This window comes from Naegleria fowleri (assembly GCF_008403515.1).
Source record: "Naegleria fowleri strain ATCC 30894 chromosome Unknown tig4, whole genome shotgun sequence".
NCBI lineage: Eukaryota > Heterolobosea > Eutetramitea > Acrasida > Naegleriidae > Naegleria > Naegleria fowleri.
In genome coordinates, this window is record NW_025407936.1 from 758,368 (window position 1) to 777,229 (window position 18,862).

Below are 18,862 nucleotides of genomic sequence, written 5' to 3' on the forward strand. Positions count from 1 at the left end.
ATTATATTCAATCATGAGTGCTAATTAAGGATGTTGTATTGCCGAACTGTCTTGTCCTTACTAACTGTGAAGATCTTTTTACCTTCAGAGGAACTGATTACCTTGAGTACGGCATCATTGTCAGGTCCTGTCAACTCAATACTATTTCCTTCTTCTGAATTCAAAAAACATCCACCATCAACGGTTGAAAACCATTTTCCACAATTTGAAAGTGACAATATAGGCGATCGAGCAGGATGTTTGACTTGTGGTTGCTGATTCGTTTTACGTAAATCCAAATCCAAAATGTGGCCATCATCTGAACCAGCCAACACTACATAACCATCCTCGACAAATGTACAACAATTTAATCCATAAGGCATGGTTTGAGACCAAATTGGCTGCCTGGTTCTGATATCAAAAATTCTTAATAATCCCGATGACGAGACAAGAGCACCAATTTTACCCTCTGTATCAAAATCTTTTTCATCCAGTGCAGGTGAATTCAGTGTTGATAATGATGTATTGGAAGCAACGGCACACCATGTTATGGATGATGATCCTTTGTACAGAGTCGTGATTTCTGATTGTGATGCACAGTCCCATAATTTACATGAACTATCTCTTGATGATGCTGTGCATGAATAATTTTAAAACCATGACATTAAATTTTCATTTAAAAACCTTAAGAATTTGCGATTCTTTTCAAAGAGACGAACTTACATATGAAATTTCTTCCTCCTTCAATTTTACAAGCATTACATTAATAATTGAAAAATTAAAATCATTCACAAAACATACTATTAATGAAATCAATACTGTTAATGGCTCCCCTATGTCCTTTGAGAGTTGAAGCACATTCTCCATTGGATAAATCCCAAATTTTAATCAAAAAATCAGCTCCTCCAGTCATGACAACTTTTCCGCTTGGAAGAAAACGAGAACAAGTCACATCAGACAAGTGACCAGACAGCTCTCTCTAAATTTTCCATGTTTCATGCAAATGTAAATGTGAAATTGCAACTTACTCTTACTGATCCAGATGCTACATCCCAAATTCTTGCTCTTCCATCTGCACATCCAATCACTCCTAATTGCCCAAGAGGTGATATGTCCAATGAATAAATCTTATATTTAAAAGTCAATTTCTAAATTTGCATCTCATAAAAAACATACTTTGTTGTTTGATAGTGATGAGTATGCACTACTTGGTGCCACAAATTTAAAAGTATGACCTTCAAATTTAAGAGAAAGTGTTTTAATTCCGACATTGGCGATCTCCAAAGATTCCGGTAAGCCATCCTTGATCAACTGTTTGGTTGCATCATATTTCAAAGATCCGAAAATATTTTCCTTTCCTGATGAAGCAGGATACAAAATATTGAGCCATATTTTGCTTCCGATCTGCCTCTCGGAGACTGTTGCTTGCCAATCAGGCTGTATTTGAAGACGAGGAGACAAATTGGATGTCATCGCAGCAAACACAAAATCTATTTTTTAAAAAAGTTTTCAAATTCCTCGCTTAAACATTCAATCTGGCTGTTTACTACTCATCATTCCAACAAAATCTCCAAATTCAGAATTGAGTCCATGTGAGAAATTTATTTTTCTAATTGATGCAAGTAATAATTGCGAAAAACGGATGTCAATATTTCCCGCTCGTTTTTTTACAAACAAAAATTTAAAAAAATGTATAACATGTTTCGACAAGATATTTCATCCATTGCCAAAACTAATGCATATCAGGAAAATGATTACAGCTTATATGTGAGTGCACAACGATTTCCAATACAAACCACCGGATTCAAAGGAACGACGGAAGTGAAAAGAAAGGAAATGGCACTAAAGGAAAAGTTCTCGACTACCGACAGCAGTATTATTCTTCCTCAAATAATGATTCATCTGAAGGAAATTTGGCATTTGATTCAACAGCAGCATTCATGTCTTCAACGGAAAGTCTGAACTTAACCAAATCGATCACATCACTTCCCGAAGCAACTCCACCTGCCGAACCACTGCAAAATGCCTTCTCTCCAATGAATCCACTCACGACACAACCTCCTCCTTCATCATCCGAGTCTTTCCGATCGCCACGAAAGAAAAATTCTGAAGAAATTATAATTCATGTCCATGATGACACCAACAAAATCAACAAGGATTTTTCATGCAATAGGGAATTACTCATGAGCGAGATGAAATATTTCAAATATTATTTAATGCAGCCAAAGGCGAAGAATGAAGAAATCGATATTTCAGTTCATTGCGATGTTAATATTTTTCAGTGGTTAATGGATTACATCAAGAAGGAAACAATAACACCTCCCAAACTAGAAGTGAATTGGGCAATATCAATTTTAATATCATCTCATTTTCTTGAAATGGATTCCCTTGTTGAAACAACTCTAGATTTTGTTAGAGAGAATATTGACAGTATTTTAAAACTTCCTATTGATTTGGATTGTATTCATACAGACTTGTTGGAAAAGCTGGCAATTCGATTTACAGATTATGATCTCGACGAAGTGAAAGATAAAAAGGATAAGATTTTAAGCAAACTATTTATGAAAAAGCTTGAGCTACTTTTAGAGGACGAAGAAAATACTCTTTATAAGTGCCAACATTGCCAAACCATGTTCACCAAATCTCAACTCGAATGGATGATTTGTAATAGTGAAAAGCAAAAATTCAAATTGATTTTCATGGTAGGGCAATTTCCAGACATGCCGTTGACAAGACATGGAATGTGGACAAGTATTTCTACAAGCTTAAAAAGAGTGGAATGACTTGGAGAGACATTTATTGGAGATTTTGGAGTTTAACTCATTCGTACTTTTGCCAGTCATGCAAACAACATTTTGTCGCTGCTGAGTACCATCATTGTACATATCACAAAAAGAAGCAGTGTTTGAAAGAGGTTCTATTGTCGGAGAACATCCATGCTGTGGAGCCAAATCGCTGAAGTTCAATAGTGGCATCATGATACCAAAGGGATGCTGTTCCAAGAGTCATTCAATCTTTGAGAACCAAGAGATTGACGGACTCACAGACAAATCTCTTATTGCATTACTCCAAAATCATGCTGATGTGTTATCGCCTTTCGTAGGCGTTCAAAGCTCAACTACCTCCTCTTTGAATGCAGATGATGACAATGAAATTGAATTTGAACTGTTGGAAAAGAAAGCTAAAAAGAAGAAGCAGAGGATGATGAAGAAGAAGATAAAGCAGAGGACTCGATAGATCTTTTCACAGAAAAATCATGTAAATATGTAAGTTATTGAGCTGACCATTTGAATGACTACTTATGGATGATTTTTAAAGAAAATATTTGATGACTTTAATGGAGGTGAAAGAACCACACATGAAAAAGCACAACCGACAAACGAAGAAAAGAAAAAAGTCAATTCCAAACGATTTCACAGCATGGATATTCAGAGAAATATTGATCGAGAGAATATGTATGAAATCATCAAGACTTTAAGGAAGTGCAGAAAAAAACAATCAATGGACGACTTGCCTCAAGTTTCCGCTCTCGCTTCAAAAACAAAACAAACTCCAAGCAAAAAGAAACCCTTTCCGAGTAAAGTCGTGGGTGTTACACCTGGTAGTAAGAAGCCCATGTCCACACAGAACAAGAAGAGGTAATGTTTATGATCAACTTTGGATGTTTGTATCGCGAGAGGACCAGGATGCTTTGACGAATCGATGGTCGCGACTATCATAAAATTGTATTCTCTCTCCTTTCGATTTATTTCAAGGTCACAGGTGTTGTAGTCGAGAAGCGCCAATCAAGTTCAAAAAAAATGTCTCTCAATGTTGCCTCCGGAGACGAAAATGTGGTCAATCCCAATGAGGGAGCACAAAAGGTAAAGGAAAGAAATATTGGAAGTGTTTTGAATCGGAGAAGAAAATACTTGCAAGAGCAAAAGCAACATACGTCGACAGATGAAAATTTGGATCATCAAGAAAATACAACAATCACGTCAACGGTGGCAGGAGTAACGAAAAAAGGATGGCAAGACGATGAAGAAACAACCAACTCCGCCAACAATAAAGAACAAAAGGGAGGAAGAAGATTGTTAGGAATTTTCGGTGGTAAAAGTAATAACAGTAGTAATATCAATGAGTATGTAATTATTGACATTGTTCCAGTTTGCTCAACCAATTAATTCGTCACAAAAGAAAACCACAGCAGACTGACAATGCGTACATTTTTCAAAACGTACCTCGACCTCTTGACGGAGACGAGGAAGTAAATGCCATTGATTCAATTCCAAGTGTTGATCAAAAAGGAATTCCTGGACTAGATCAAACGGTGGCTGATGCTCCAGAGGAATATGCATCTCAAAAAGTTCAAACACTCCAAGAGCTCGATCAAACAACAAAAGCAACTCTTCACCATTTCCTTAATATGAAATATGATGACAGAGGATTAGATTTATCATTACTTACAGGTGCTCTTTCTTATCCCTTGGACGAGCTGGAGCAAGACGAGGATTGGAGCAACCCTCAATTTGTAAGAGACCTGTTAAATTCAATTAAGGGTTCAAAGAAAGAGACAAGAAATACAATAGAAGACAAGAAAACTGATCGAAATTTGAAAAAAGTGATTGTTAATTAAAATCAATAACTTCTTTTTTCTCTGTAGGAATTGTTTCTCTTTTCACAACCATATTTGAATACTCATCAATGATAGAGGCAAGCATCTTTTGGGCATCTAATGACAGAGATTTTTTGACAGAGTCAAAATCCGTTATCTTCTTTTGCCCTCTTTTCCATATCAAATAAAATCGGTAAAATAAGCTCGAGTAGGAAATATTCAAAGCGTCAAGAACTGACTCATACTTGGAAATGATTCGCGAAAGTTTTCCATCGAGCATCATTTTAAGAACTAGCTGTGTCATGTTGAGCGACACCACAGCTAAAGGGAAATTTTGAGTATGTGACAGTAAATAAATATCTCGCAAAGTTCTTTCGTCACTGTAAACGAAGAATAACAGTTGCGTCAGTCCTAACATTCCAACTCCGCGCAAATCCGTTTTGGGGTCTGTTCTTTGAAATCCTATTGCTTCCCAATGAGGTCCAATTGAAGGGCAGTTTTGTTTGTCGCCTGTTATCTTTTGTAAATGGTGAACAGTATTCTTTCATGTTCTTCAATTTCATGATTGAGTTGGATATTCGTGAGGGCTAGTAAAAACACCTTCTCATTTTGAATATCTTCAGAGTCTGTCCCAAAGCATGAAAACAGCTTTTGAAACAAATTTCTTCCTTCGCCTCTTGTATTCAGTTGTTCATTTGCTGATTCACACTCTTTTTCTAAATTTAAAGATTTAAAATACTTGAGGGTTTCATCATACGTAATATTCACCTCACGTCCATCCACCTCACTGATTTGAACACTTTCCTTTCCATAATGTTGTTGCTCTCGCAACAGCTGAACGATATCCCATTGTGCCTTTGCTTTTTTCGTAAGCAAGTCTATCCTCTTCAGATAATTCTTCTTCCCCGATCATGAGCTCATTGCTAAGTTTAACCTCTTCTGCCAATTGTTCAAATTCTTTAGAGACGTCGGCATTGTTATCCCGATGTCTCTTTAACTCTGTTTCCCAATCATACATGTTATCACCTGAAGCAATTATTGGTTGTTGAGGAATTGATTCATCAATCATTTCGAGATGCAACTCTTCTTGATCAATCTGGCAATCATCCTCACCGAGTGGATGCATTTTTTGTAAGTTTATTGAGGCAACGCGGAAGAGACAAACATATTTTATAAACAATATTTAATTTTTTTGTAAGTTTGGGCGGTTTTTGAGTTCATATGTTCTTTTTCCATCAACCGTCAAACAGACCTTTCGCTTGTCAAAGCATCAAAAAAAAAGATTGTGGATAGCATCAGCCCTGTATGGTTCGCACCACTCTCCACATTGTACACAAAGCTCATCATAAACTACCATCTACTCGACATTTATAAAACATCCTCCACATTCACTTTGAATTTCTTCTGATACACCTTCACACTCATCATCATGTTAAATAAATTAAAAGGTGTCATTAGCAACAACAACACGGTTGGATCCGTGGAAAATCAAATCAATTCGACAGCAAAATCAGCCAAAGAACAAGTCAAGAAAAAGTTAAAACAAGAAAGACGCAACAAAAAAACTACAGAAAGAACGTAAACAACGAGCAGCCTCTTCATCACTCCACGATGATTCGACCAGTATTCATTCAAACACAAACATTTCAAGTAATATATGGTCGGATGAGAGTAGTGTAGTGAGTTATTGTGGTTCGGGTACTCTTCCACCAAATATTACTCCTGATCTTGTTGATGAGAAATATATGCAAATGTTGGTTGAGATTGGTGTTTCCGATGAAGTACGAGAATATGAATCAACAACTAAAAGTACACTTGCCAAATGGAATGAATGTCAAAGATATGAACAATCAAAACACGAGAGTGATGAACAAGAAAATAATGAACAAAGTGTTGAAGAATTAGTATCAGGCTGGGAACAACGAGGCTATGATTTACAAACATTGGAAACCATTCACGTACTCATTCGTACTGCTCCTACTAATTGGGTTCACCATTTCAGTATTCATAAAGGAATCCGAGCAATTGGAGAATGTTTGGCTCTTACCAACGTACTCGGAAAGAAACGTGATCAAGAAGAATTACAAAAACAAGCACTTTGTGTGAGTTCTTTAAGAGCTTTGGTTAACACTACCATTGGTGCCGATGAATTCTTGTCTGAAACGGAGGCAGTCAAAAACTTGGCCCTCATTCTTGACACTTATAACATTAACACAGCAAGTCAGTGTTTGAGAATTTTAGCAATTTTGTGTGGATGGTCCTTACAGGGATTCTCGCTCGTCATGAGTGCTTTTAACCACTACAAGTTGGTAAAGAGAGAAAAGAAGAGATTTTTCGATATTGTCCAAAGAGTGCAAGAAACAAGAGATTTAGAATACAAGCTTTCAGTGATGATTCTGATGAATGCATTACTAACCAATGCTCCTGATGAAGGAAGTAAATCTCTCATCAAGAAAGAAATGAGAAATCTTGGAATGGTTGAATTGGTGGATGAACTTAAGAATGAATTAGCCAATTCTCTATATGGAGGAAACGAAAATGAAGATACGTTGGTTGAGCTTGGAAAGCAAATTGAGAAATTCGAAGATAAGATGAGCGATCTTGGAGACGAACATGCTGTGCTCAAAGATCTTAGTGATCCTACTGAAATTGTAAAACTACTGAACATGATGTTAAACGAAGCATCCATGACAAGTATGCTAAATGTACTACAGAGATTGCTGAATATTGTTTTGAAAATGAAGGAAGGAGCTTTGGACAGAGAAACTGTGATGGAAGCATGGAAAAATATGTTGACATTGGTCAAGAGAAGTTTGAAACAATCACGAGAGACAGGAGATGTTGAATATTGGACAAATCTTGAAATCAAATTAGAAGAGCAAGTTAGACTGAACCAAAGTCAGATTATTGATCTTGAAGACTCACAATATAAATTTAAACAAGAACAAAACGAAAGATTGCAAGGAAAAGAATTTGAAGCAGCTCAAAAAGAAAAGCAAATGAGAGACATTTACGATCGACTTGAGAATGAAAAGAAGACCATTCAACAAGAATACGATCTGAACCAGAGAAAGATTGAAGAGATTAAACAAGAAATTGAAGCAGTACTAAAGGAAATTCAAGAAGCAGAAGAATCTAAATCTAAACTAGTTTCAGAACAAGAAACTTGGAAGAAAAAGTTGGAATCAGACAAAGATTCTCAAGATGATAATATCAAAAATCAACTCAAGGAACTTACAGATGAAACAGATAAAGTTGAAAAAACAGGGAAAGAGAAGTTACAAAAGCTTAAAACCGAACATCAAAAGCTAGAAGCTAACGAAAAATCTTTACAGGAAGCCATTTCTTCAATTCAGAAGGAAATCGATTCGATCAAGAAAAATCCAATTAAGGTACCTCCCTCCACTCCTCCTCCATCTTTGACTGATAATGTGCCACCTCCACCAGGTAGCACAGGATTTGTTCCTCCACCACCACCAGGCATGGGTGGAAATGTTCCTCCACCACCAGGTAGTTCAGGATTTGTACCTCCACCACCAGGAAGTACAGATAACCAGATTGATGTAAGTGGAGGAGGCAATGTCCCTCCACCACCAGGTACTACAGGATTTGTTCCTCCACCACCAGGCATGGGTGGAAATGTTCCTCCACCACCAGGTATGGATGGTAGTGTGCCACCTCCACCAGGTAGCACAGGATCTGTTCCACCTCCTCCTGGCATGGGTGGCGTACCTCCACCACCAGGCATGGGTGGAAATGTTCCTCCACCACCAGGAATGGGTAGCATCCCTCCTCCACCAGGAATGGGTGGTGTTCCTCCTCCTCCAGGAATGGGTGGCGTACCACCTCCACCAGGTATGACAGGTGTACCAATGCCTCCAGGTGTTCGTGGTGGAATTGGAGGCGGTGCTTCTGCTCTTCCAACTCTTCCAGACAAAGCTCCAAAAGAGGCTACAAGAAATGTACACTTTGACCAAATCAACAAGACCACCCTTAATAACACTGTATTTATGACAAAAGGGATTGCTTCAAAAACAAACAAGATTATTGAAGAAATTGATTTGGATCAGTTGACTTCATGCTTTTCTACAAAAAAGAAAGAAGATCCAGGAAAAGATGCAAAACCTTCAGACAAGAAAAAAGAAGTTAAATCTATGCTTGATCCAAAACGTAGCTATGCTGTGTCGTTGCAATTAGGTTCTTTAAGAGGTACAAGTTATGAACAATTGAAGAAGGCAATAATTGTTATGGATGAAAAGGTTGTAACAGCAGATAACATTGGAACGGTCAAGCAAATTGCTCCTGAACAAGAAGAAATTGACACTGTTAATACCTATGATGGTCCATTGGATGAGCTTGCAGAACCTGATAAATTCTTCAAGGTTATGGATGGTATTCCAAATTTGAAAGGAAGATTGGACGCTTGGGAGTTCAAGTTTAAATTCCCTGACATTAGCGGTAAAATTCGACCTGACATTCAAAATCTAACTCTAGCATGTAAGGAAATGCAAAATTCGAAAGGATTTATCAGATTGTTGAGTATCATTTTAGCAATTGGTAACTTTTGAATGGTAAACAAAAGAACAAGATTAGCTATGGTTTCAAGCTGAAATCTTTAGCCAAATTGAACGATACAAAGACAGGTGATGGTAAAAGCTCACTTTTGCAATACATTGTAAAATTCGTCCAAGAGAAGGAACCTGAGGTTGCAAAATTTGACACAGAACTTGAACACGTGCAAGCAGCAACTAGAGTTAATATTTCAACATTGGAAGAAGATTTAGAAGAATTGAGAAAAGGTCAAAATATTCTTCAAACTCAAATTCAAAAGGCTCAAGAAGACGCACTCGAAAACGATGGTTTTGTCGAGAAAATGCTACCATTTGCTGAAAAAGTGGAAAACACAATCATCAAAATCAAGGAAGATATGGACGTCATGAAATCTCACCTTGAAGAAGTTGCAGAATTATACAATGAAAGCAAAGATGACTTACTGAAAGAACCTGACAAATTCTTCCAAATGATTGATGCCTTTGTTCAACAATTCAAACAAGCAGCTGAAAAGAACGTTCAACAACAAAAGGCAGATGAGAAGAAGAAGAAAGCTGAGGAAGAGAAATTGAAAAAGGAAAAGTTAAAGGAAGAACTTAAAAAAGGTGGCACAACCTCCACTCGATTAGGAGGAACGTCGACGACTGCTGGCAGCAGTAACACCAAGCCAAGTGGTATTGGAATGTTTGGTCAATCTGTTGCACTCAAAGCAAGAAAGAGAGGAGATGATTTGCAAGGTGGAAATCTTGATGCAGGATCTCTGAATGCTGCATTTGTCAAAAAGTAAATTATTATAGAATATATTAATTTATCATATTTTTAGGTGTTCAAGATGATGATGAATAACAACAAAAAAAATGGTCAGCAAGAACTCAACAGGTTCAATCTCATCATCACAGCCCAACAACAACAGCAAACAGAGATCTAGAGAGGATAATGTACTGCACAATCAAACAACATCATCCTCGGACACAGAAGCAAAACCTCAAACAAAATCAACTTCGGATTCTTACAATAACGTTATTCGTGGAGCGTTGAAATTAAAGGGAAGAATTTCAAAACCGACTAAAACACAGTCATTCTCAAAACAACATGCGATGAAAGAAGAATTAGAACAACGAATAGAGATTGAAAAAACAGAAGCAGAAGCTAGATTTGAACAGAAAATGATGGAGACCAAAAAGAAATTGATCAAAGAAAAAGCTGAAAAGTCATACCGAGAGAAAATTAATGAATTCAATGAGAAGATTTCTAAATTGAGTGAATATCACGATATTCCAAAGGTGTAACATTAATTAATGGATTGTCAATAAGCCACAATTGATGCTAACAATTTTAAATCAACGATCGGAGCTGGACTGGCCTGATAGTTGACATTGGTGATGCACTCGTTTGAATGGTGACTCCCTCATGTTATGAAAGAGAAGAAATAAATTTGACTCTTGTAGAAATTGACCAAATTTTACAAATGAAGTAAAGTGAGTTTCTATTTAAGCATAAAACAACATCTTTTCCCATTCCTTAGATTCATTTAAACTGGTAAGAAATCCACATCGATAACCTCCACGTCCTGTGAGATGCCAACTAAGCTTAGCTGCTCCTTCTGAAAGATCAGCTGTACCCAACTGAACATTTGGAGTGTCACTAAACCCAAAGGAATGATTTTTCCAATGATAGAAATAGCAACCATTTTCTTTTGTGGTTTCGTGTTCAAACGTTTCGCGTAAAACTTTTGCTTCATACCCATTGCACAAAGTGCCAACGTGGATGAGTTTTTATGTCGTGCTCCAATGAGAATACGAGTGCCTTTACCAGCTTGAATATCTGCCTCGCTTGTTGGGTGATGATATGGTTTGTGATAATACAAACACCATCCCTTCAATTTGCTGATGGGCACATCCGTACAAACTCCACTCACATAGAACAAAGAGCCCTCTCTTACTTTGAGTCTTGCAGAATTAAATAAATCAATTCTATTCTGCAAAGCATGAGCTCTGTAAGCTTCCAGTAACAATTCATTGGGTACAACCTTTGAAATTTCTACACACTCATAAACTTCAATAGGATCCAATGTTGGAAATCTTACATGTTGTAATACATCGTATAATAATTTAGCTAAATGCATAACAAACTGCTTGTCATGAGTGTAATTGACAATTTTTGAATTCTCTCTCTGTTTTTTTTGCAACTCTCCTGCATCTTGAATTCTTGATTGAGCATTACTTGACAACATGGATGCTGGATTCAAAGTGCTATAGGCTAAACTATTAATAATTTCTTCTTCAAAGTCATCACCATCGTCATCCTCATCCACACAATCCTTGGCTGTCTCATCGTCTTCTTCATGATGTTTGGCGTGTTGCTCAGAAATTGAAAGTTCAGTACCTGTAGGCTGCGACTGAGGTTTTTGTTCTGAAATGGATAAATTTCTATCTGTTAAACTCTCAATGGCTCCAACTTTATGAATTGTTGAATGTTCACCCAATTTCTCTGTTTTGATTTGAGTACTTCCATCTACTGAATAAGAAATGACTGTTTTAGTGGCATTTCCTCCCAAAGAGGAGTTATTGTGTTGTGACGAACTTTGAATGGAACCACTCGATTGATAAGCATTGGGTGGAGTACTTGCTGACTTTTGTGACGACATGATTGGAATTCCCATTTTGTGAATGAGTTGATGTTTGCCCCATAAAAGAACAGCCATGAAAATTTCTAACTCTCCCAAATGAATTTTGTCTGATTTCAACAAATCAATGAGAGTTTCTTTTGAAATATTTAAAAACTCTCTGAAAAGAAGAGTTTGGTTGCATTCTCTTCAAGATATTCCTTACAATATTTTCTCAATTCTATATCGAGTAGTTGTATCAATTAAATATTATTTGTAACATTTCCATCATTGGAGTTCAATTGTTCAATAAAATATTATTTGTAACATTTCCATTGATCGAATAATTAATTGAATCATTGTCTCAAATGTGCTTTTAAAAACCTACCATCAAAGTTGTGGAAAGCGGACTCTTCCAAAACATCAAAAACATTGTCACTCATGACACATTCCTTGACATATTCAATACATTTTTCTTTGACAACTTGAACACCCAATTCATCACTCAATTTTAACACACCAAAAGCATTGGAATGATTAATATTAATGACAGCAGAATAGAAAAAGTCTAACAAGCATTTCATATCTTCTGGTCTCTTATCTGGAAATTTCAAATACATTTGTTTCGAATCTTTCATTTGAGAATGAAATAATTTGTGAAAATAGTCACAGCGTGCACATAAAATAGCTCTATGAACTTTGAACTCGACGACACTGCACTCATCGGCAGGATAATATTTGTTTTTCAATCGAATCTCAGAAGACTCGTTGTATTGTATCACTCGTGATTCACGAGTACTTTTACCACTCGATATTCTTTCATCTTCTTGAGTACCAATTAATTTAGAAGGACCAACCACAATCACCAAATCAAACATTAATTCCGTTTCAAATAATTTCATAATATCTGTTCGGTATTGTTGTAATAGAGCTAAATCAGTGGCAGGATCTTTGGTGATGGTGCTGGATGATCCTGGTTTTCCGATCACAATGTTTCTATTAGGATGGTTTTGATGGCTGTTGCTTGTTGTGGTTCCACGAGGTAGTTGAGTAGTAGCACTACTAATCGTCGAAGAAGCAGAAGAGGAGGAGGAGGAGGCTGAGGTCGACGAGACAAGGGCAGTGGTACCACCAACACCACCAACACCATTAGTACTACTACTCACCCATGTAGTGGATGATAATGCTGTTGTTGAGGGAGTGGTGCTGGTGCTGGTGCTGGTGCTGATCGTACTTGTTGGAAGAGTGGAAGTGGTTCCGGGAGAAGTGGTGGTGCTGTTGATGGAGGTTGAACCCGAGGAGGAGGAGGAGGATGATGAAGAGGATCCTGAAGGAAGAGTAGCTACGACTAACGATGAAGGAGATGGTGTGAGGGTTGGAATGAGAGAAGCACTACTAGTGCTACTACCAATGGTCGTTGTTGTGAGGGGAGTGGTAGTGGCAGTGATGGTGATGGTGGTCGTGGGGACTGTTGAAGAGGAGGTAGTCGTGGGAATCATGAGGGATTGAGAATGGTTGATCGATGCAATGAATTGATGGGAGGGTGCAGTGGATTTAATTTTTTAATAGGAATGAATGGCTCTACCCTACGATTCAGGAACTTGAGATTTACATTGACAGGTGAAGGACATCATGAAGGAACACAAAGAACTTGTTGAAAAGAGTTCATCGGAAAGAGTCTGCAGACTACCACTACAAGCACTCATCATTTGATTAAGGGTGAAGACAGGTGGTGTTATTATCTTACATCCCTCCATTCATTCTTCGTTGTCAGACTCTCTCAATCTTTCACAAACATTTTGTAAACGATTTGTTCAAAAAAAATGCAAACAAATACTTGTGTTCCAAGCTCGTGCTCCGATGAAGAAAAATCTTGCAGCTGCCGAAATGCTCTCTCGTTAGAGGAGTCAAATGCTCTTGTTCCAACCAATAATGAGAGTTCATCTAAAAACAACAGCTCACAATCATCCGATAATAATCCCTATGCAGGAGTGAATTTATCATCAAGTATTAAATTACAAAATAGTGTACCTGCCTCCATTATGGAAAATGAAGAACTGAATAGACTCATCAAAGAAACCTTACCATCCAATTATAATTTTGAAATTCATAAAACCATTCATAGAATTCAGCAAATTAAACCAAAGAGAGTTGCGCTACAATTTCCAGAAGGCTTGCTACTATTTAGTTGTGTGATTAGTGATATTATTGAAAGATTTTGTCCTGAAACTAGTACAGTTATCATGGGAGATGTTACCTATGGAGCATGTTGTATTGATGATTTTACTGCTCAAGCACTCGGAGCAGATTTTATGGTTCACTATGCACATAGTTGTTTGGTACCTGTGAGTGAATGTTGTATCAAGAACATTCTTTATGTTTTTGTAGATATTCAAATTGATATTAATTATTTCGTGCAGTCAATGATTAATAACTTTCCAAAAGACACTAAAATGGCCATGGTGGCAACCATTCAGTTCGTTTCCAGTCTAAGAACAGCCAAGGCGGAATTAGACCAACATTTTACATCGCCAGTTTACATTCCACAAGTGAGACCATTATCTCCTGGAGAAATTCTTGGATGTACAAGTCCAAAAGAATTATCAAAACTTCACGAAATTGAGACTCTAGTCTATTTGGGAGATGGACGATTTCACCTTGAGAGCGTCATGATTCAAAATCCAGAACTCAAATTCTACAAATATGATCCATATGGAAAAAAGTTAACTGAGGAATATTATGACCACACAAAACTTCACTCTATTCGTCAAGATGCTATTGAGAAAGCCAAGCATGCCAAAAAGTTTGGAATTATTCTGGGAACACTTGGTAGACAAGGATCACCCAAAGTTTTGCAAACCATTGAACGTATGCTCAACGAAAGAAATATTCCCTATGTCACCATTCTACTCAGTGAAATATTTCCAAGCAAACTTTCACTTTTACATGATGTAGAATGTTGGATTCAAATTGCATGTCCACGTCTTTCCATTGATTGGGGTCACTTCTTTGATAAACCTCTTCTCTCACCCTACGAATCACAAGTGGCGTTGCAAGCAGTGGAATGGAAATCTATTTATCCTATGGACTTTTATTCTCTTGAAGGAGGAGAATGGAGTGTCAAACATTATGAAAAGATGGCAATGTCAGTTGGCACACTCTCAGCCACCACCACCAATAGCAACAAACAACTTCGAGAACGAATGAAAGCTCTCAACAAAAAGTAAATAATATGACTAATAACACCTCTAAACACTGCCCTACTTTTAGAGGTATTTCTTGATATTGAACGCACTCAAAAGACTTGTTGGATTGCACGGATGATATGTCAAGGTGTTACGACGAGGTGACCATCTACCGCCACACCACTACAATGCGAAAGTGATTGCCATTTCCTCTACGTAGATTCTCATTGCCACTACCACTACGACACCTCTTTTCGAAGAACCACACCAAACAGCAGCAGCAAGAAGAAGAGAAGGCTTGTTGGTGGTGATGGTGGTGATGGTGGTGAGGATGAGCCTCATCCTCCTCCTCCTCCTGCTCCACTCAGCTGCTGAATTTAGACAAAAAAAATAACAACACACACCTCACACGCTTCCGACGACGAAGGCTCAACAGAAACCTTGCACCACGCTTTCGCTCTCTCATTTACGACGACAGGTTGCTGCTGGAAAGCCTCATCATCACCACCATCATCATTAAGGTAAGTCATGACATAGACATTTAAATTGTTTATCACCTCGCGTATACGTTGACCTCTACAATGATGATGACACACCATCAATGGTGAACGAATGGTTTCAAAATAATGCTGTACTGTGTTGACTCGAGACAGTCACAACCTACTCATAACGGTCATTCCGTACACTTGAGATATTCTCATATCATTGCTCGATTGACAAGACTGGGTGATCCTAACGACAAGTCTCCGCTTTTGAATTCATCATTAATACGTTTAGAATATTTTACTTTCCTTAATATCACCCCTACCATCACCATCACCCTTATCACCACCACCATCACCCACCACAACAATCATCATCACCAACCCTACCACCATCACCACCACTCTATTATAGATGTCATCAAACATTGCGTGCTTTGGAAAGGATGGCTTTGCTTTGTCAAGACCTTTTCCTTACAAGAATTCGGGAGGCGACATTTGTTGCGTCGTGTGTTGTCTACAGCAAGGAAGGCTTTTCTATCAAGCACCTTGTCACTTTAAAATATTTAGAGAAAGAGGAGCCAATATTTCTGATATTGGAGTGGATAGAGATGATAAGAGTTATGAGAGTTGTTGTTGTACATGGTAGTGGTGGTGCTATTGAGAGATTTCAGTTGTTGTTCGATGATACTCATATCATCAAAGTTGAACGGTTGTTGAACAATTTGGAAGAGTTCGTCTAAATTGTCAGTGGCCCGATAAATAAAGGGAATAGTGCTTGTTGAATGTTGTTGTTGAGATTCTTCCTTTGAATGATGATGATGATGAAGATGACCAACCGATACGTCCGTGTTGTTGTTGTTGTTTGTGCCAAGAAAAACGTTTGAATGATTATTATTACTGCCTAATGAGGTCGATGATGGAACCACAACCACGGTTGGGTGTTGCTGTTCTTGATGATCTTCTTTTTGCATGGTGTTGTTCGTTCGTTTCGGGTGTTGGAGAAGAAGTGCTCCTGAACTCACTGCGCAGGTTACAAGGAAGAAATTTTTGTTCACGATTTGTTCTCGGGTGTTCTTGCCACCCTGTTACTTGTTCTCATAGGCAAAAAAAAAGAATGACACTTGAAAGGAGATAGCAAAGATATCAATGATGAATCTTTAATCAATTTCTTCTTCAGCTGCTCTTCTATTTACATATCCACCAATGATATTGAAAGATTGAACGCTAATGTTTTTGGGCCGGTATTGGTGGAACTGTTTCGCGATTTTGACGTGTACCTTTCCATATCCTTAGATCTGTTTGAGGGATGAGGGTTGTGTTTTTGTGTGTGACGTTCAATTATTGTACTGTAAAACAATTCTTCCTCTTTGAGTTGTCTACTTTGCATTTCATTGACAAAATTGCTCTTTCCACTTGCCATCAACTCTTCTCGTTCAGCTTTTTCCTTGAATTTTTGATTGATGAGATCTCTATCTGGGGTTGTTGGTCTAATATTTTCTTGCTCTAACTCTATACAAATCTCTTCCCAAGCTTTATCGTGCAATATTTTGTCATATTGTTGGATTTTGGCAAGTTCTAACCGTTCGCTATCGGTCAAGGAAGTCATATCAATTCTAGGCCCTAAAAACGTCAAAACATGATAGATTTTTTCGTTGTAAGTCGTAGTCATCTGGATTGACAACAAGGTTTTCGAGAGTCCATAGCTCAGGGATAATTTTTCCGTTTTCATGGTGTTTCCATATCTTAATTAAAAAAGTTACTAGTCTTTCCTTTTCACGACTCAGCCATGACTCTGACTCCTCAATGGCATGTACATTTGACATCATGAAATCTGCCAAGCATCCAAGTATAGATAGTTGAATCCAGTTGTTTGATATGGTTAATAGTGTTAACAAGAAGTGAATGCCATCTCCATCAATAAATAACTGCTCACAGTGACTATTGCCGATCACACAACACCAAACACAATCTATGGTATTGAAGATTAGCTCGTCTAGGAAATTAGAAGGTAAGAATGGCCCTTAATAATACAAACAAAAGTGAAACCAACCTTTTTCAATGTACTGTGCCTCTGATATGCTTGTTTCAAGTAGATGTAACATTTTGCAACTCCTCCATTTTGCATGAACGATTCACTAGCATCTTTCACAAATGAACAAATATTGGAAATAATTCGTACAGCATCTGTTCTAGAACTCAACGAGAGAGAATGGTTCGCACATGCTTCAAGCATTGTTTGAATCGCATTTGCTTGAAACAAGTCTTTACAGCCTATTTCTTGGGTTGAAACATTCATGAGAGTGTTAAAACATGAGCTGATAATGGACTCTTCGTTTGAGTTTCGCAAAAGTTCTAAGCAAATTTCTGAGCCGTGGTCTTTTGAAAAACTTTCAGGTACTCGAACGGAGAGAAGAAACAAAATCTTCAAGGCAAGAAGTTTCAATTCAAAACGTTGGTTATCGTTCCATTTCCTCATCGCCACACTGTCGATTTTCATACACTCAAGTAAAATTGTTACAAATCCAAGCTCGATAGCCAATGTTAGACACTCATTGTTAAATGTTAGATAAAACAAAATGGTCCATGCTAGTTTCTTCATTTCAAAATCCTCATTAGAAATGGTAGAAACAGAGTATGATATAGTCACTGATTCCGGATACAGTTCGAGTCCAATAGAAATAGCAGCGAGATATTCCAAAAGTCCGCATTCCTTGAGAAGGCTTTGATTTTCAGGTTCTCTCGCTAGGAAGGAAAAAATAATAAGAATATCGTTTCTCAATTCTTTGTCTTTCGTCCTAAATCCTTTCAAATTGATTTCTTGAATCAACTTGAACATTGTTGTCACACAGTTAATCTCTCCAATGTATAATGTAGATTTTGGATAAATTTCTATTACGTTCCAAATAGTGTCAATCACTTTAAATACTACAAGATCAGAAAAATTTGCTGAGTTAAGTACATCGATTAACAACCTCACTCCTCCCTCTCTTGTCAGTTTTTCCGCATATTCTTCGTATCTAGATAAACTCCAGACAACATTCGTGGTTTCTATGAACAACTCTGACTCTACAGTCTCTTTTTCTTTAAGCATTTGAGAGATTAAAAACAGTGCATCGTCTAGAATGCTGCATTGCTTGACAGCCTTGTTTAAAAAATCTAAGTCAAATGATTTCTCAACCAATTCGCTTAAACACTTCTCACCATAGAACACTAGTTCTCAAATAAAGACTTACCTTTGAAACATTAACCAAAATTGGTTTGACACAAGCCACAGATAATCTTAGTAATTTTCCAAGGCATGAGAATATTGCCAAATATGAGTCTGACTTCAAGAATGAGTCACTTGCCTTTCTTTCTCTCAAAGGCATGCTACAAATTGAAACAAAACAGTCTAATAAATTTACAAATTCCTCTTTAGATTGCTGTTCCATCTCCGTATCCAAAATATTCTTGATGCAAT

General features: G+C 37.5%; 11 protein-coding genes across 11 annotated transcripts; 5 read left to right on the plus strand and 6 right to left on the minus strand.

Annotated features, from left to right (window-relative positions):
• Positions 1–20: 20 nt before the first annotated feature.
• FDP41_007919 (uncharacterized protein) lies at positions 21–1,452 on the minus strand (the record flags this gene model as incomplete). Its single annotated transcript, XM_044711716.1, has 5 exons — positions 21–613; positions 703–720; positions 781–958; positions 1,008–1,106; positions 1,156–1,452. The coding sequence occupies 5 exons, from the start codon at positions 1,450–1,452 to the stop codon at positions 21–23; spliced, it is 1,185 nt and encodes a 394-aa protein (XP_044568717.1).
• A 216-nt stretch (positions 1,453–1,668) lies between these two features.
• Positions 1,669–2,762, plus strand: FDP41_007920 (uncharacterized protein; the record flags this gene model as incomplete). The annotated part of the gene is made up of 2 exons (XM_044711718.1): positions 1,669–1,746; positions 1,809–2,762. 2 exons carry the CDS (start codon positions 1,669–1,671, stop codon positions 2,760–2,762), a joined length of 1,032 nt encoding a protein of 343 aa, XP_044568718.1.
• A 1,017-nt stretch (positions 2,763–3,779) lies between these two features.
• FDP41_007921 (uncharacterized protein) lies at positions 3,780–4,597 on the plus strand (the record flags this gene model as incomplete). The annotated part of the gene is made up of 2 exons (XM_044711719.1): positions 3,780–4,102; positions 4,159–4,597. 2 exons carry the CDS (start codon positions 3,780–3,782, stop codon positions 4,595–4,597), a joined length of 762 nt encoding a protein of 253 aa, XP_044568719.1.
• A 763-nt stretch (positions 4,598–5,360) lies between these two features.
• Positions 5,361–5,702, minus strand: FDP41_007922 (uncharacterized protein; the record flags this gene model as incomplete). Its single annotated transcript, XM_044711720.1, has 1 exon — positions 5,361–5,702. The coding sequence occupies one exon, from the start codon at positions 5,700–5,702 to the stop codon at positions 5,361–5,363; it is 342 nt and encodes a 113-aa protein (XP_044568720.1).
• Positions 5,703–6,005: 303 nt separating this feature from the next.
• FDP41_007923 (uncharacterized protein) lies at positions 6,006–9,914 on the plus strand (the record flags this gene model as incomplete). Its single annotated transcript, XM_044711721.1, has 3 exons — positions 6,006–6,154; positions 6,228–9,133; positions 9,220–9,914. 3 exons carry the CDS (start codon positions 6,006–6,008, stop codon positions 9,912–9,914), a joined length of 3,750 nt encoding a protein of 1,249 aa, XP_044568721.1.
• A 70-nt stretch (positions 9,915–9,984) lies between these two features.
• Positions 9,985–10,416, plus strand: FDP41_007924 (uncharacterized protein; the record flags this gene model as incomplete). The annotated part of the gene is made up of 1 exon (XM_044711722.1): positions 9,985–10,416. One exon carries the CDS (start codon positions 9,985–9,987, stop codon positions 10,414–10,416), a length of 432 nt encoding a protein of 143 aa, XP_044568722.1.
• Positions 10,417–10,658: 242 nt separating this feature from the next.
• On the minus strand, positions 10,659–13,231 carry FDP41_007925 (uncharacterized protein; the record flags this gene model as incomplete). The annotated part of the gene is made up of 2 exons (XM_044711723.1): positions 10,659–11,863; positions 12,121–13,231. 2 exons carry the CDS (start codon positions 13,229–13,231, stop codon positions 10,659–10,661), a joined length of 2,316 nt encoding a protein of 771 aa, XP_044568723.1.
• A 324-nt stretch (positions 13,232–13,555) lies between these two features.
• FDP41_007926 (uncharacterized protein) lies at positions 13,556–14,959 on the plus strand (the record flags this gene model as incomplete). Its single annotated transcript, XM_044711724.1, has 1 exon — positions 13,556–14,959. One exon carries the CDS (start codon positions 13,556–13,558, stop codon positions 14,957–14,959), a length of 1,404 nt encoding a protein of 467 aa, XP_044568724.1.
• A 1,006-nt stretch (positions 14,960–15,965) lies between these two features.
• On the minus strand, positions 15,966–16,373 carry FDP41_007927 (uncharacterized protein; the record flags this gene model as incomplete). Its single annotated transcript, XM_044711725.1, has 1 exon — positions 15,966–16,373. The coding sequence occupies one exon, from the start codon at positions 16,371–16,373 to the stop codon at positions 15,966–15,968; it is 408 nt and encodes a 135-aa protein (XP_044568725.1).
• A 218-nt stretch (positions 16,374–16,591) lies between these two features.
• FDP41_007928 (uncharacterized protein) lies at positions 16,592–17,131 on the minus strand (the record flags this gene model as incomplete). Its single annotated transcript, XM_044711726.1, has 1 exon — positions 16,592–17,131. One exon carries the CDS (start codon positions 17,129–17,131, stop codon positions 16,592–16,594), a length of 540 nt encoding a protein of 179 aa, XP_044568726.1.
• A 264-nt stretch (positions 17,132–17,395) lies between these two features.
• On the minus strand, positions 17,396–18,833 carry FDP41_007929 (uncharacterized protein; the record flags this gene model as incomplete). The annotated part of the gene is made up of 2 exons (XM_044711727.1): positions 17,396–18,544; positions 18,636–18,833. The coding sequence occupies 2 exons, from the start codon at positions 18,831–18,833 to the stop codon at positions 17,396–17,398; spliced, it is 1,347 nt and encodes a 448-aa protein (XP_044568727.1).
• Positions 18,834–18,862: the final 29 nt, after the last annotated feature.